Genomic DNA, 18,234 nt, shown 5'->3' with positions numbered 1-18,234 from the left:
TCCCTCCCCAATTTTGGGGTGCGTCGTTGCGAGAAATGGTTCATTAAAGGGTTCAACGAATCTTGTCGCGAGTTGGGTGGGTTACACGTGTCGGGAAAATTGTTTCGTAGGGAAGATGGGAGGCAATATAAAAGGATTGATTGTCCCCGATCCTACGGCGAGACGGAGTAATAAAATTGCTCGTCCCGGGCCCGGAAATTTTCCTGCACCGTGCACAGAAGTACAGGAGTTCTTATCCATCTCTTTTCTCTCCACTCTGCGCCGTGTATGCGTCTTTATTTTCCCCCGGTTCTCTGAATCTCCGCGAGCATTATCTTTGAACGGTTCCGCTGGCTCTCTCGGCCATTAGAAACCAGGCTGAATGTCGTTTGCTTTCAGTGGCTTTGTTACGTTTGAGCTCGCTTTCATAACGCCCGTGGAACACGACAGTAAAATCGCGTTTATTTCCACGAGATTTTATGAATCTGCGTATTGTTCCTCGTTTTTAATAACAACGCGTTTGATAACAGGGATGATTGTGTCGTTGGATCTCTGTAGGGAGATTCGCGGTTGTTTTATGGTACCTAACTCCCCTAATCGTTTTCAGATGCTGCAGGGTGTGCGCACGTGTCGAGGGTGAACCGTGCGGTGGGCTGTTTGGTTTCTCCGGAAGCTGCGCCGACGATCTGCAATGCGTGATCAAGAATCTGCTGCCCAATGCCAGGGAAGTCGACGAGGGGATATGCACAAGTAGGTGCAATCTATTCGATTCGCGTTAGGGAGGTCAAAGAGTTCCTGCGATAAAGTCTGAAAGAGATGGATATATGTTCTAGTTGATAAGGAGAAAAATAAGTAGAGTAATTAGGCATAAATCATACTGGAGGACCTCTGTGGACAGAGTACTGGTAGCAAGAAATTATAAGAACCATGTGGAAAAACTTTATTATAGAAACTTGTAAGCAAAAAGAAAGACAATATGTTTTATAATTAGACGTTCTTAAAAGTAGAGGGAATTCATTTGATATTACAAAATATGATCACACTTCTTAAATGGATACTAGTAATACAGGTTCCCTTTGGTGCAATCAGAAGCTTTTTAAAATAGTGAGAATTCATTTAATACTTCAAAATATGTTCACACTTTTTAGATGGATTATTAGTATAATTATACAGGTATTTTTCTGACATGTTCATGTTAGAATTTGAGGATTCAAAAGAGTAAAACTCAACTTTCTCTTAAAAGACACACTGTACAATAGAATAGTAGTAAGTCAGAAGAACTGTAGATGGCGCAGAAAAAAATGGCGCTTCATTTCTAACAGTTTGGTACAATCAGAAGCTTCTTAAAATAGTGAGACTTCGTTTAATACTATAAAATAGGTTCACACTTTTTAGATGGATTATTAGTATAATTATACAGGTATTTTTCTGACCTATTCGTGTTGGAATTTGAGGATTCAAATGAGTAAAACTCAACTTTCTCTCAAAAGACACATTGTACAATAGTAGAGTAGTAGTAAGTCAGAAGAACTCAAGATGGCGCAGAATTAAATGGCGCTTTATAATGGTTTATTATTACAGTTTGTTATAATCAGAAGCTTTTTAAATATACAGAGAATTCACATAATATTACAAAATATATTCACACTTTTTGAATTGATTAGTAGTATTATGGTACAGTTTCTTTTCTGAATTCTTTGTTACAAATCAGAAGTTCTTAAATATAGAGAGAATTCATATAATATTACAAAGTATGTTCACACTTTTTAGATGGATCATTAGTATAATTATACAGCTATTTTTCTGACCTGTTTATTATAATCAGAAGCTTTTTAAATATAGAGAGAATTCATACAATATTACAAAATATATTCATACTTTTTAAATTGACTAGGAATATAATTGTACAGGTACTTTTCTAACCTGTTTCTTACAATCAGAAGCTTTTGATATATAGAGATAATTCATACAATATTACAAAATATATTCACACTTTTTGAATTGATTAGTAGTATTATTCTACAGTTTCTTTTCTAAATTTCATTTGAATTTGTAATTGTCTTATAAACAGAACCAAAGTCTATTCTTTCCAAGGCATTTCAATATTCTAATACTCGAGTGTTTGTAAATAATGGCGCCCGGAAAGAATGCAGTCATTGTCGAAAACAAGGTTTATTGAATCTCGAGTGTTCTGCTCTCGAACGATAAATTAATTATTGTGAATGCAAGAGCTGAACTTTACTATTCTCCAGATTTAGCTCCCAATGATTATTCTGGTAAGAACTCTCATGTCGAAAATACAAAGCGATGTAAAACGAACTCGAAATGGCTTCGAGAGTTTGTTGATCGCAAAGACAATGGTTTCTGCAGCGGGTTGCATCGAAACTTCGTTATGAAAACTGGGTTTTGAGAAAATTGCATTGCGAGGCAACGTTTTTAAGGACTTTTTCTTTCGTCGTTGTTGCTGGAACTTTTTGACCTTTTCGCGTAATAATAAAAATGGCAGACAGAGATACTTATTAGAGCGTTTAAATAATTGCCACAAAAATATTTGATAATTCAAAGCTGGTTTGACACGGAGAGGTCAAACCTGAGCGAGAAAATGGGGGAAAGAGGGCAGAGGGAAAGGAGGAAAGGGCTTTTTAAAGTAAGATAAGTGGACCTTGTCTGGAGTGGCCAGAAAAGGCGAAGGACAACTGTACGACCGTTGGAACTTCCTAATACTTCAAGAAAACTACCGAGAAGTAGTCCAAAGGATCATCTCTCTTTGATGGCAGGGCATTTCTTTTACACCCAACTCTTATTTCTTAATGAAAAAAGACGCTTGGAATATCTAGTTATTTGTAATAATACAGGACAGTAATTAACAGTTAAAATTGAGAAACTCTAGCTCGTGGTTCAGTTGGAATTTTTATTTTTTTTTTACTCAAAATTGTAGAGTAATGATTTGAAGGCGGAAATGAGACTAAACGACAGACGAATCGATATTCTTCGAAACAGTGTGATTAATAACGTTGTCGGGTTCGTGAAAATTTGGTGCCATCGATTAGTCTGTCTCTTCGTGTTCGCCGTGTCATAGCCACTAATAATCCTGCACAAACAGCGCGACGATTGTCTCGTCGAGGGTCGCTAATGCAGTGGCGTTTCGATTCAACGAGGACGAGAACATCCGTGTTTTCTCGTCGACCAGTGATTTCATTTTTCCACATTCTGGACCATTACTTTTCCAAAACATTTTAACATAATAATAACGATGACAAGGTTTTATTTTGTTACATTTGTAGGAGAAATTGTAATCGCAGGTGTATATACAGGGTGTTCAACTACGCCTGGGAAAAATTTTAATGGGAGATTCTAGAGGCTAAAGACGAAAATCAAGAATATCAATTTCTTGACTGAGGCTTCGTTAAAAAGTTATTAAAAAATTAAATTGAAAAATTTCAAATTGTTCTGGAAAAATTATTTTTGGTTGCGGGGGTCAGTTAGAATCACTTTTGGTCATTAGACATATCCCCGAATTCCTAACCATTTTCGAGAAAAAAATTCGAGAAGGTGTGAAATTTTTCGACAAAATTAAAAAATTTCAAATCGTTCTGGAAAAATTATATTTAGTTGCAGGGGTCTATTACAGTCATTTTTGGTGAATAGGCATATCCCCGAATTCTTAACCACTTTCGAGAAAAAAATTCGAGGAGGTGTGAAATTTTTCGACAAAATTAAAACTAAAAAAATTATATTTAGTTGCAGGGGTCAATTACAATCATTTTTGGTGAATAGGCATATCCCCGAATTCTTAACCATTTTCGAGAAAAAAATTCGAGTAGATACTGAAATTTTTAGACGAAATTAAAAAATTTCAAATCGTATTAAAAAAATTATATTTAGTTGCAGGGGTCAATTACAATCATTTTTGGTGAATAGGCATATCCCCGAATTCTTAACCATTTTCGAGAAAAAAATTCGAGTAGATACTGAAATATTTAGACAAAATTAAAAAATTTCAAATCGTTCTGGAAAAATTATATTTAGTTGCAGGGGTCAATTACAATCATTTTTGGTGAATAGGCATATCCCCGAATTCTTAACCATTTTCGAGTAAAAAATTCGAGTAGATACTGAAATATTTAGACAAAATTAAAAAATTTCAAATCGTTCTGGAAAAATTATATTTAGTTGCAGAGGTCAATTACAATCATTTTTGGTCAATAGACATACCCTCGAAATCCTAACCATTTTCGAGAAAAAAATTCCTTACCGAAAATATAATTTCAGGCTAGAAATGTTAGTTCAAAATTTCGTGCGTATCTTTAAAATGTCATAACTTCTGAACGGATAGGACGATTTTAATGTTTAAAAAAGCAAACGACGCGTGTTTTAGTGTAGAATATGTAGAAAGTCTAAAAATATTGAAAAAGTTGTTCCTTGACATCGTAAAATGAGAAAAACCCCCTAAAACTGGTCCAATTTTCAAACGGTCATAATTCCTACTATAGTGAATATATTTCAATGAAACTTTTTTCTGAAGTAGTGCTCATGGGTACCTACAAAAAAGTATTAGACAATTTTTCTGTAGAGTATCAAACAAAATTATTAAAAATTAAAAACGAATTTTTAAGAAAAATCGACAGGGCTGAAATTTTGCGATGAAAAAAAAAAATTTCAAATCGTTCTAAAAAAATTATTTCTAGGTTCTCGGGTCAATTACAATCATTTTTGGTGAATAGGCAAATCCCCGAAATCCTACCCAGTTTCGAGAAAAAAATTCAATACGAACAGAACTTTAAACGTTAATAACTTTTTAAGAAAGCCTCCATCAACAAATTAATATTCTTGATTTTCGTCTTATTTTGGCCTCTAGAATCTCCCATTAAAATTGACAAAGAAAAAAAATTGCTTGGTACTCTTCTTAATTCAAAAACAAAACTTTTTTCTTAAAAAAAAGGAACTTCGACGATCATGTTTTATAGACGAAATATTTTTGTGACAATTATTCACTAGCTTATTTAACGTTAACTCAATTTTATTCATTTCAATTCTCAACTGTTTGAATACAAGATGCAAAATAATAATATAGAATATAATGGTCGTACAAGATGAAATCCTCTCGTATGTATATGCTGAAGAACGAAAAATTGACAAGCAGAAAAAATTGTTTGATACTCTTCCTAATTCAAAAAGCAAACCTTAAAAAAAAAGGAATTTCAACGACCATGTTTTATAGACAGAATATTTTTATGATAATTATTCACTAGCTTATTTAACGTTAAATCAATTTTATACATTTCAACCCTTAACTACTTGAACACAAGATGCAAAATAATAATATAGAATATACTCGTCGTACAAGATGAAATCCTCCCGTATGTATATGCTGAAGAACGAAAAATTGACAAACGAAAAAAATTGTTTGATACTCTTCCTAATTCAAAAAGCAAACCTTCCTAAAAAGAAGCACTCTTTGTAGCCATGTTTTAGAGACAGAATATTTTTGTAACAATTATTCACTAGCTTATTTAACGTTAACTCAATTTTATTCATTTCAATTCTCAACTGTTTGAATACAAGATGCAAAATAATAATATAGAATATAATGGTCGTACAAGATGAAATCCTCCCGTATGTATATGCTGAAGAACAAAAAATTGACAAACGAAAAAAATTGTTTGATACTCTTCTTAATTCAAAAACAAAACCTTCTTAAAAAGAAGAACTTCGACGACCATGTTTTATAGACGAAATATTTTTGTGACAATTATTCACTAGCTTATTTAACGTTAAATCAATTTTATACATTTCAACCCTTAACTACTTGAACACAAGATGCAAAATAATAATATAGAATATACTCGTCGTACAAGATGAAATCCTCCCGTATGTATATGCTGAAGAACGAAAAATTGACAAACGAAAAAAATTGTTTGATACTCTTCCTAATGCAAAAAGCAACCCTTCTTAAAAAGAAGCTCTCTTTGTAGCCATATTTTACAGACAGAATATTTTTGTAACAATTATTCACTAGCTTATTTAACGTTAAATCAATTTTATACATTTCAATTCTCAACTGTTTGAATACAAGATGCAAAATAATAATATAGAATATAATGGTCGTACAAAATGAAATCCTCCCGTATGTATTTGCTGAAGAACAAAAAATTGACAAACGAAAAAAATTGTTTGATACTCTTCTTAATTCAAAAACAAAACCTTCTTAAAAAAAAGGAACTTCAACGACCATGTTTTATAGACGAAATATTTTTGTGACAATTATTCACTAGCTTATTTAACGTTAACTCAATTTTATTCATTTCAATTCTCAACTGTTTGAATACAAGATGCAAAATAATAATATAGAATATAATGGTCGTACAAGATGAAATCCTCCCGTATGTATATGCTGAAGAACGAAAAATTGACAAACAAAAAAAATTGTTCGATATTCTTCCTAATTCAAAATGCAAACCTTCTTAAAAAGGAGGAATCTTTGTAGCCATGTTTTATAGACAGAATATTTTTGTGACAATTATTCACTAGCTTATTTAACGTTAAATCAATTTTATTCATTTCAACCCTTAACTACTTGAACACAAGATGCAAAATAATAATATAGAATATACTCGTCGTACAAGATGAAATCCTCCCGTATGTATATGCTGAAGAACGAAAAATTGACAAACGAAAAAAATTGTTCGATACTTCTCCCAAGGATTTCTATAATCAAGTCTCACAATAATCGAAATTTTCAATGAATTCACATTGCAACTACTGCTTGTGCCAGTTTTTTCTTAACTTGGGGCCAATCTTCGTCTCCCAACGAAACTCGAGTGGTCGTGTTGAAACGATGTTAACGGGGACAGTCTTTTGCGGTCGTGATAATCGATACAGGAAGGTAATAATAGTATTCCACCGAGGGCGTGTAATAATATATGGAAAAAATTTACAGAAACATTATTCCACGGTGTTCTCTGAGGGGGTTCGTGTTGCACTCGTAACGTTGCGCGACCCAATTCGCCACGTTAGTCGTCGAATGAGAGTATCGCGATGCAAGCGACTAATACAGCTTAGTTTCAGTTTACGAAAGCAAATGCATTGTTAGTAATATTATCTCGTCTTCCAATTACGCAGGTTCCTCGAAATCGATTGCAGTGGATAAAAAGGGGCGCGAAAGTGACAAATATTTTGATAACGAGAGGGATGAGAATTTCCTTTCCCTGCTAAGAGCATCCGAGGGAATCGACTTACTCCATATTGGATTTGGGAAGCATTTATCTTCGAAAATACCGCGTTGGAAATTTCATTTTATTATAATAATTCGAAAGGAGTGGTTCGACATTATCTTCAAAGTGATTTTAAGAGGGAGAGTCCATTAGGTGCATTATCATAAATATTAAAAGAACTCTTTTCTCACCGGATTTTTTCAAAGTATATTAAAAATATTTTCCGTGAATTTTAAACGAATCTGCGAAGAATTAACGAATCTACAAAATTTTTAAGGGGTGCACTCCACCACGAAAGTGCTCTTAAGGGAGGATCTCCATTAGGAACGTTACAAAATTCGATTCATTTTACTAGATTTCCTCGAAAATATGTAACTTTGGAAACATACCCTGTGAATTGGATGAAGTGGGCTGATCTCGAAAGTGCTCTTATAACTTAAACATGTTTTTCTCAGATCCAAGTTTCGCTGAGCTGTTTCAAATTTCATGTTCATGAAAACTTGATACCCATTTATCGTCCCTAAGATGCTTAAGTTGATATATACAAATGAAAAAATATAATAATTCTATCTAATTATAGTATATGCAATAGTAGATTTCAATTCGAGTACACCAGTCAGTACAATTAAATATTCATGTTTGATTAATATATTTTCGAGTAAAATTTCTTTGTTTCTTGGGATTTTTTATATTGGGTCTTTTTAGACCCATCCTCAGGAGTGCACAGTAGTATTTCAGGAATGATCAGTATAATTAAATATTCATTTTTGATTAATATATTTTCAAGTAAAATTTCTTTGTTTCTTGGGACTTTTTATATTGGGACTTTTTAGACCTATCCTCAGGAGTGTACAGTAGTATTTGAGAATGATGGTATTTCACGAAGAATGGTCAAATATCGTTTAAATCAAATTTGAATCAAATTTCTTAATCTGCGTAGACTTTTTATCTTGGGTCATTTTAGACCCATCCTCAGGAGTACAATAAAATACAATTTAAAATAAATAAAATTTGAAAACAGTGGCATTTCAGGAAGAATAATCAAACCAAATATCGTTTAAATCAAATTTGAGTCAAATTTCTGTCTTTATGGACTTTTATATCTTGGGTCATTCTAGACCCATCCTCAGGAGTGCAATAAAATACAATTTAAAATAAATAAAATTTAAAAACAGTGACATTTCAGGAAGAATAGTCAAACTAAATATCGTTTAAATCAAATTTGAGTCAAATTTCTGTTTTTATGGACTTTTATATCTTGGGTCATTCTAGACCCATCTTCAAGAGTGCAATAAAATACAATATAAAATAAATAAAATTTAAAAACAGTGACATTTCAGGAAGAATAGTCAAACTAAATATCGTTTAAATCAAATTTGAGTCAAATTTCTCAGTCTCTATGGACTTTTATATCTCGGGTCATTCTAGACCCATCCTCAGGAGTGCAATAAAATACAATATAAAATAAATACAATTTAAAAACTGTGACATTTCAGGAAGAATAGTCAAACTAAATATCGTTTAAATCAAATTTGAGTCAAATTTCTCAGTCTCTATGGACTTTTATATCTCGGGTCATTCTAGACCCATCCTCAGGAGTGCAATAAAATACAATATAAAATAAATACAATTTAAAAACTGTGACATTTCAGGAAGAATAGTCAAACTAAATATCGTTTAAATCAAATTTGTGTCAAATTTCTCAGTCTATGAACGTTTTATCTTGGGTCATTTCAGACCCATCCTCATAAATGCAGTAGTATTTGAGAACAGTAGCATTTCACGAACAGTGGTAAACGAAATATCGTTTAAATAGAATTTGAGTCAAATTTCTTAGTCTCTAAGAACTTTCATATCTTGGGTCATTCCGGACCCATCCTCAGGAGTGCAATAAAATACAATATAAAATAAATAAAATTTAAAAACAGTGACATTTCAGGAAGAATAGTCAAACTAAATATCGTTTAAATCAAATTTGTGTCAAATTTCTCAGTCTATGAACGTTTTATCTTGGGTCATTTCAGACCCATCCTCATAAATGCAGTAGTATTTAAGAACAGTAGCATTTCACGAACAGTGGTCGAACGAAATATCGTTTAAATCCCTTTTGATACAAATTTCTCAGTCTCTATGGACTTTCATATCTCGGGTCATTCCGGACCCATCCTCAGGAGTGCAATAAAATACAATATAAAATAAATAAAATTTAAAAACAGTGACATTTCAGGAAGAATAGTCAAACTAAATATCGTTTAAATCAAATTTGAGTCAAATTTCTGTTTTTATGGACTTTTATATCTTGGGTCATTCTAGACCCATCTTCAAGAGTGCAATAAAATACAATATAAAATAAATAAAATTTAAAAACAGTGACATTTCAGGAAGAATAGTCAAACTAAATATCGTTTAAATCAAATTTGTGTCAAATTTCTCAGTCTATGAACTTTTTATCTTGGGTCATTTCAGACCCATCCTCATAAATGCAGTAGTATTTGAGAACAGTAGCATTTCACGAACAGTGGTAAACGAAATATCGTTTAAATAGAATTTGAGTCAAATTTCTTAGTCTCTAAGAACTTTCATATCTTGGGTCATTCCGGACCCATCCTCAGGAGTGCAATAAAATACAATATAAAATAAATAAAATTTAAAAACAGTGACATTTCAGGAAGAATAGTCAAACTAAATATCGTTTAAATCAAATTTGAGTCAAATTTCTGTCTTTATGGATTTTTATATCTTGGGTCATTCTAGACCCATCCTCAGGAGTGCAATAAAATACAATTTAAAAACCGTGACATTTCTGGAAGAATAGTCAAACTAAATATCGTTTAAACCAAATTTGTGTCAAATTTCTCAGTCTATGAACGTTTTATCTTAGGTCATTTCAGACCCATCCTCATAAATGTAACAGTATTTGAGAACAGTAGCATTTCAGGAAGAATGGTCGAACGAAATATCGTTTAAATACATCCCGAACGGTCAATAAATACCGATGCTCCTCGAGTTTTCACAAAGACGATCCTTTTGTACGTTCTATAAATGTTTCTCGTATTTCTTGTTTTTGACGAGTATCCTCGGGGTGGCTGCCAACGGCAGTAAAAATTTATTTCCAGCACTAGACCGTATAAAACTGTTTGCTGCGACTTTTTTTCGCCCCCTCCTGTTCGCGATTGTCCGCGGGACGATTTCTGTGCTCTGTTTCCACGGTTTATTTAATAATCGATTTGTATAGCAGCGCGCCACCTACAAACGACGTACAACCTTTACCCGGTTTTTTTCAGTAGAGTCAGCCAGTCATCCTTTTTCTTTTCATTTCGTTCCGCGACCCCTCCGCGCCCGCCCTTCCTGTGAAAGTTCTTAACACTCTGAACGAACGACTGCGGAATCGGGTTGAAACGAAAGAGACGCGCGCTCTCTGCGAATTTAATCGAACAATTTTTCCACGGCGACCTCGCGTCGTTATTACTTCGTTTCTTGTTTTCGAGGCGAAAGCATCGGCGGTAAAAAAAAAACTCTCGTCGAAAGGCTCGCGGACTTCCTTCTGGAGGAAAGAGGAAACGATTCCAGGATACGCTTCGTCGAGCGAGAAAGCTCGTTTCGAAGCGAAATTAATAAAATGCAGAGTCAGATTCGAGGAAGCTGCCGGCTTTACGCTTTTTTGCAAATATCTCGCGCACCGTCGTTTGTATAGAAAAGTTAGTCATTATCGAAATCAAAGAGCATGAAATTCTCTATGAACAAGATTTCATTCATATTTTTAATAACTTTGATATTTTAGAAGTTAAATCAATTAAATTCCCGGGTGTTGCTCCTCCCAGATACAATTTTTTGGAGCCATCATTTGGTTAATTAATTTTATTCTTTAAATATTACAGTTATTGAAAATATGAATAGAACCTCTCTTATAGAGAATTTCAAACCCTTCAATTTATGTAGTAATCATATTTATCATAACATTGATATTTTAGAAGTTAAACGAATTTTATTCCTGGGTGGTGCACTTCACAGATATAACTTTTTGGAGCCACTAAATGATTCACTCGTTAAATATTACAGTTATTGAAAATATGAATAGAACCTTTCTTATAGAGAATTTCAAATCCTCCAATTTATATAGTAATCATACTTTTAATAACTTTGATATTTTAGAAGTTAAACGAATTTTATTCCTGGGTGGTGCTCCTTCCAGATATGACTTTTTGGAGCCACCAAATGATTCACTGATTTACTCGTTAAATATTACAGTTATTGAAAATATGAATACAACCTTTCTTATAGAGAATTTCAAACCCTTCAATTTATGTAGTAATCATATTTTTCATAACTTTGATAGTTTAGAAGATAAACGAATTTTATTCCTGGGTGATGCTCCTCCCAGTTATAACTTTTTGGAGCCACCAAATGATTCACTGATTTACTCGTTAAATATTACAGTTATTGAAAATATGAATAGAGCCTTTCTTATAGAGAATTTCAAACCCTTCAATTTATGTAGTAATCATATTTTTAATAATTTTGATATTTTTGAAGTTAAACGAATTTCATTCCCGGGTGGTGCTCCTCCCAGTTATACCTTTTTGGAGCCTCCAAATGATTTACTGATTTACTCTTTAAATATTACAGTTATCAAAAATGTGGATAGAGCCTTTCTTATAGAGAATTTCAAATCCTTCAATTCATGTAGTAATCATATTTTTAATAACTTTGATATTTTAGAAGTTAAACGAATTTCATTCCCGGGTGGTGCTCTTCCCAGATATAATTTTTTGGAACCACCAAATGATTCATCGATTTACTCTTTAAATATTACAGTTATCAAAAATGTGGATAGAGCCTTTCTTATAGAGAATTTCAAATCCTTCAATTCTTGTAGTAATCATATTTTTAATAACTTTGATATTTTCGAAGTTAAACGAATTTTATTCCCGGGTGATGCTCCTTCCAGATATGACATTTTGGAGCCTCCAAATGATTCACTGATTTACTCGTTAAATATTACAGTTATCAAAAATATGAATAGAACCTTTCTTATAGAGAATTTCAAATCCTTCAATTTATGTAGTAATCATATTTTTAATAACTTTGATATTTTAGAAGTTAAACGAATTTTATTTCCGGGTGATGCTCCTCCCAGATATAACTTTCTGGACCCACCAAATGATTCACTGATTTACTCGTTAAATATTACAGTTATCAAAAATATGAATAGAACCTCTCTTATAGAGAATTTCAAACCCTTCAATTCATGTAGTAAACATATTTTTCATAACTTTGATATTTTAGAAGATAAACGAATTTCATTCCCGGGTGGTGCTCATCACAGATACAATTTTTTGGAGTTATCATTTGGTTCACCAATTTTACTCTTTAAATATTACAGTTCTTGAAAACATGAATACAACCTTTCTTATAGAGAATTTCAAATCCTTCAATTTATGTAGTAATCATATTTTTAATAATTTTGATATTTTAGAAGTTAAACGAATTTTATTCCCGGGTGGTGCTCCTTCCAGATATGACTTTTTGGAGCCACCAAATGATTCACTGATTTACTCGTTAAATATTACAGTTATCAAAAATATGAATAGAACCTTTCTTATAGAGAATTTCAAACCCTTCAATTTATGTAGTAATCATATTTTTAATAATTTTGATATTTTAGAAGTTAAACGAATTTTATTCCTGGGTGATGCTCCTCCCAGTTATGACTTTTTGGACCCACCAAATGATTCACCGATTTACTCTTTAAATAGTACAGTTATCAAAAATACGAATAGAACCTTTCTTATAGAGAATTTCAAATTCTTCAATTTATCTAGTAATCATATTTTTCATAACTTTGATATTTTAGAAGTTAAACGAATTTTATTCTCTGGTGGTGCTCATCACAGACACAATTTTTTGGAGTCATCATTTGGTTCACCGATTTCCTCGTTAAATATTACAGTCATCAAAAATATGGATAGAGCCTTTCTTATAGAGAATTTCAAACCCTTCAATTTACGTAGTAATCATATTTTTAATAACTTTGATATTTTAGAAGTTAAACGAATTTTATTTCCGGGTGATGCTCCTCCCAGATATAACTTTCTGGACCCACCAAATGATTCACTGATTTACTCGTTAAATATTACAGTTATCAAAAATATGAATAGAACCTTTCTTATAGAGAATTTCAAACCCTTCAATTTATGTAGTAATCATATTTTTAATAATTTTGATATTTTAGAAGTTAAACGAATTTTATTCCTGGGTGATGCTCCTCCCAGTTATGACTTTTTGGACCCACCAAATGATTCACCGATTTACTCTTTAAATAGTACAGTTATCAAAAATACGAATAGAACCTTTCTTATAGAGAATTTCAAATTCTTCAATTTATGTAGTAATCATATTTTTAATAATTTTGATATTTTAGAAGTTAAACGAATTTTATTCCCGGGTGGTGCTCCTTCCAGATATGACTTTTTGGAGCCACCAAATGATTCACTGATTTACTCGTTAAATATTACAGTTATCAAAAATATGAATAGAACCTTTCTTATAGAGAATTTCAAACCCTTCAATTTATATATGAATCATTTTTTCATAAAATCCATAGTTCGCGAGATATTTGCAAAAACGTACAAGGCTTGCTATTCATCTATTTTCCAAAATGGCGGATTCAGTATGTGTCTGAGGACGTCTCTGCCAAATTTCAGCAGCTTTCCTCGGTATTCTTTTTATAGTTATAGCTAGGAGGACGATAGTGGAATCGAGGCGCGCGATTACACTTCGATCCTCGTGTTTCTCGAAGGGCAGGTGCGATATGGAGAACGGCGAGGACAAAGTAACGATGTGTTTAGAATTCCAGATTTTATTAACACTCTGGCGCGAGTGAGCGTAACGTTTGCTGCCGTTGCAGATGGCACCGTGCCAATTTAGCGCAACAGTGGCACACGAACTTCCTTTTTTTTTTTCAAAGCCTCGAACGCGATCGGTAATCCTGTAAACTGACGTCTGACTCGACACGAGATCGCCAGTATCTGGGTTGCGTTATCTCGATCAAACGTGATTCCTTTATATACAGAGCCGACAGGTACACGAAAAATCTGTCTATAAATATTTTTAAACAAACTTTGCATTTTGGTGAATGCAGCATAAAAGTTAAATATTATTTCGTGTATGGATTTTCGATATTTTTTTAAAGCTGTGCATTTATTATAAATTCAGTTTTTTAACCCTTTGCACCACGTGGAATATCTACCATTACTGAATTCCATTTTCCTTTTCAATAACACAAATTTAATTTTTAAAATACACGAATAAATTTTAAATTACAGATTTTTGTTGTGGAAAGAATTTCATTTTATTTTTAGAAGTTCAAACATAAAATTGCAGTGTTAATAAATATTATTATGAACATTCTGTTAAAATTAATTAATTATTATCATTGTTTTTATTTTTACAAACTTATACAGTTAAAAGGATTTTTTTTTATTTTTAGAAGCTTCAACATAAAATTGCAAGTTAATAAATAGTATTATGAACATTCTGACAAAATTAATTAATTATTATTATTGTTTTTATAAATCAATACAGTTGAAATAGAATACAAAGTTTTTGGTTATGTTAAATACAATGTCTGGTGAGTTTCGAGATTTTTTTTTTGTTCAAATCAAATGATCCAATGAATGTTGTGTATGTGGATGGCTTTAAATCATTTTCCAGAGTACCTAATCTCCGTCAACGACGTCACGAGCCTAATCTCATTTGGACTTGTCGGCGTTGTCGTTGGAACGATAATAAGCTTACCCTTAATATTGCCAAACATCACGTGACGAGGCTTTCGCGGCTGCAGAGAACGCTAATCGTTTCTTACGCGCATAATCGCGTACCACTGACACCTATTCACTAGATACGCAATCTAGGTGTTACTTTTGGCTCATCTTCGTCGTTTGCTTCGCCCATCAGCACTCTTATCGATACTGTTACGAGGCACTTGGCTTTTATGCTTTGGAGATAAACAAAAATTGATTTTTCGTTCTATTTTTTTCGAGCCTCGAGCCTTCAAATTGTAAAAATTAGCTGAGACTTTCTTATAAGATTTTTTATTTAAAAATTCCCATATTTTGGTAAGATGGAATTAAATATATACATAAATTTTTAATTGAAAATATTTGATAATTCTTTTTTTTTTAAACAATCTGAATTAAAGATTTTTTATTTAAAAATTCTCATATTTTGGTAAGCTAGAATTAAATATATACATAAATTTTTAATTGAAATTTGAATATTTGATGATTCTTTTTTTTTTAAGAATCTGTATTAAAGATTTTTTATTTAAAAATTCCCATATTTTGGTAAGATAGAATTAAATATATACATAAATTTTAAATTGAAAATATTTGATGATTCTTTTTTTTTTTAACAATCTGAATTAAAGATTTTTTATTTAAAAATTCCCATATTTTGGTAAGATAGAATTAAATATATACATAAATTTTAAATTGAAAATATTTGATAATTCTTTTTTTTTTAAACAATCTGAATTAAAGATTTTTTATTTAAAAATTCCCATATTTTGGTAAGATAGAATTAAATATATACATAAATTTTAAATTGAAAATATTTGATAATTCTTTTTTTTTTAAACAATCTGAATTAAAGATTTTTTATTTAAAAATTCCCATATTTTAGTAAGATAGAATTAAATATATACATAAATTTTAAATTGAAAATATTTGATAATTCTTTTTTTTTTAAACAATCTTAATTAAAGATTTTTTATTTAAAAATTCACATATTTTGAGAAGCTAGAATTAAATATATACACAAAGTTTGAAATTGAGATTTGAATATTTTTAATAATTCTTTTTTTAAACAACAATCTGAATTATTATCTAACTTTTGGGACTTCAAACTAGGCAAATAGTTCTTTTTTTTTTTTAAATCTGTTTGAAATTGAAATTGAGATTGAAATATTTGATAGTTTTTTTTTATTTAAATTTGAATTATTATACAAATTTTGAGACTCAAAATTAGGCAAATACATTACTTTTTTACAACTTTTTCCATATTTTGGCAAAATAAAATTAAATAAGTTTGAAATTGAAATTGAAGTATTTGATAGTTTTTTGGAAACAACATTCTGATTTATAATGCAAAGAATAATATAATAATAATAATAATAAGGTTTTTTAGTTTTAAAATTCTCATATTTTGGCAAAATAAAGTCAAACAAAGAAATTGAAATTGAAATAATTGATAGTTCCTTTTTTAAGCAACAATCTGAATTATTATGCAAATTTTGAGACCCAAAATTAGGAAAATACATTACTTTTTTTACAACTTTTTCCATATTTTGTCAAAATAAAATTAAATAAGTTTAAAATTGAAACTATTTGATATTTCTTTTTTTTAAACAATCTGAATTATAACGTAAAGGACAATAACAATAACAAGATTTTTTACTTTTTAAATTCCCATATTTTGGCAAAATAAAATGAAATAAAATTGAAATTTTTGATAACTCTTTTTTTAAAAAAAAATTTGAATTATAATCCAAGTTTTGAGACTCCAAATTAGGCAGTCGCACAATTTTTTTACAACTTTTTCCATATCTTGGCAAAATAAAATTAAATAAGTTTGAAATTGAAATTGAAGTAGTTGATAGTTTTTTTTTTAAACAATCTGAATTATAACGTAAAGGACAATAACAATAACAAGATTTTTTACTTTTTAAATTCCCATATTTTGGCAAAATAAAATGAAATAAAATTGAAATTTTTGATAACTCTTTTTTTAAAAAAAAATTTGAATTATAATCCAAGTTTTGAGACTCCAAATTAGGCTTACAACTTTTTTCATTCTCGAATGTGCAAAAAAAATGAAATATCTAAAAACTATCTAAAAATTAGTAAAGATTTTGTCGTAAAATATTTTAATTAAAAAATTCCCATATTTTTGCAGGATAGAATTAAATATCTACACGAAGTTTACGTTTGAAATATTTGATAGTTCTTTAAAAAAAAAAAAAATTCGAATTTTAATGCAAGTTTTGAGACTCTAAATTAGGCAGACGAATAAATATTTCACAACTTTTTCCATTCTCATGTCGAGTATGCGAGTGTCGTTTGGTTACCCCATCGAGTGAAACGTTATTATGCTCGGAAAAGTTCAGCACGAATTCTTGCGGTTCGTCGCGTACAGGTTGGGTTACTATTGTATATGGACAGAATCGATCATGGCTACATTCCTATTCCGAATCGTATTAACCTACTGACTATTCATCATCGTTTTCTCCTCGACGATTTCATTTCTCTGTTTAAGTCTCATCCACCGTTTGCATCTTCCCTTTCATCGATTTTAATCACTTCCGGTTTCACTGACCAACTTGGATCCCATTTGCAAGAATTTTTATTAAATTTCCGCATGTCGATACTGGAAACTATGAAAATGAATAAATCAAACAAAATATATTGCAGAAACAACGCACGTCCTTCGTGTCCATTTTTGAATTCTGGAAATGTAAAAACAAACAGCACAGTTTAGTATGAATATAACAACAGGCTAGGTTACAAAAGGAAATATTGTAAATTTTAGAAATAGTGACGCTTCAAACAGAATCAGGTTTCACAGAAAAGAGAAAAATATTTTTTCAAATAGAAAAAAAAATTGTTCATATCGTTGAATAACCATTATTATTATGACTGAAATATTAATAATATTTAAGAATTAAGTTACAATTCTCTTACTTTGTGTGTATATTAAATTGCATGAAGATTCATTGCTTTTTAAGAAAGTTAGGGCAAGAAAAGTCTTGAGAATCATTGCTTTGAAGTTACGAATGATCGCTTTGAAGTTACGAGACCATCCAAGCTCTCATATATCGAAATTAACTACTAAAATCGAATCATGAAAGTTACAAGACTATACAAACCCTCAAACAATGTATCAAAATTCAATACTGAATAATAATTGACAATTATCACTAAAATATTAACAATATTTCAAAATTAAGTTAAAATTCACTCACTTTGTACGTATATTAAATCAC

At 31.0% G+C, this 18,234-nt stretch overlaps 1 protein-coding gene across 1 annotated transcript in view; it reads left to right on the top strand.

The window, feature by feature from the left end:
• LOC143348860 (insulin-like growth factor-binding protein 7) overlaps positions 1 to 18,234 on the top strand; it is a 376,906-nt gene that overhangs the window by 19,187 nt on the left and 339,485 nt on the right. The window contains exon 3 of the mRNA XM_076779534.1: positions 587 to 729. Within this exon, the coding sequence (XP_076635649.1) occupies positions 587 to 729 (143 nt within the window). The remainder of the gene's footprint in view (positions 1 to 586; positions 730 to 18,234) is intronic.

Source organism: Colletes latitarsis, chromosome 12 (genome assembly GCF_051014445.1).
Source record: "Colletes latitarsis isolate SP2378_abdomen chromosome 12, iyColLati1, whole genome shotgun sequence".
In the NCBI taxonomy this organism is placed as follows: domain Eukaryota; kingdom Metazoa; phylum Arthropoda; class Insecta; order Hymenoptera; family Colletidae; genus Colletes; species Colletes latitarsis.
Note: the sequence above shows the minus strand (reverse complement) of the source record. Positions and strands in the feature narration are given on the sequence as shown.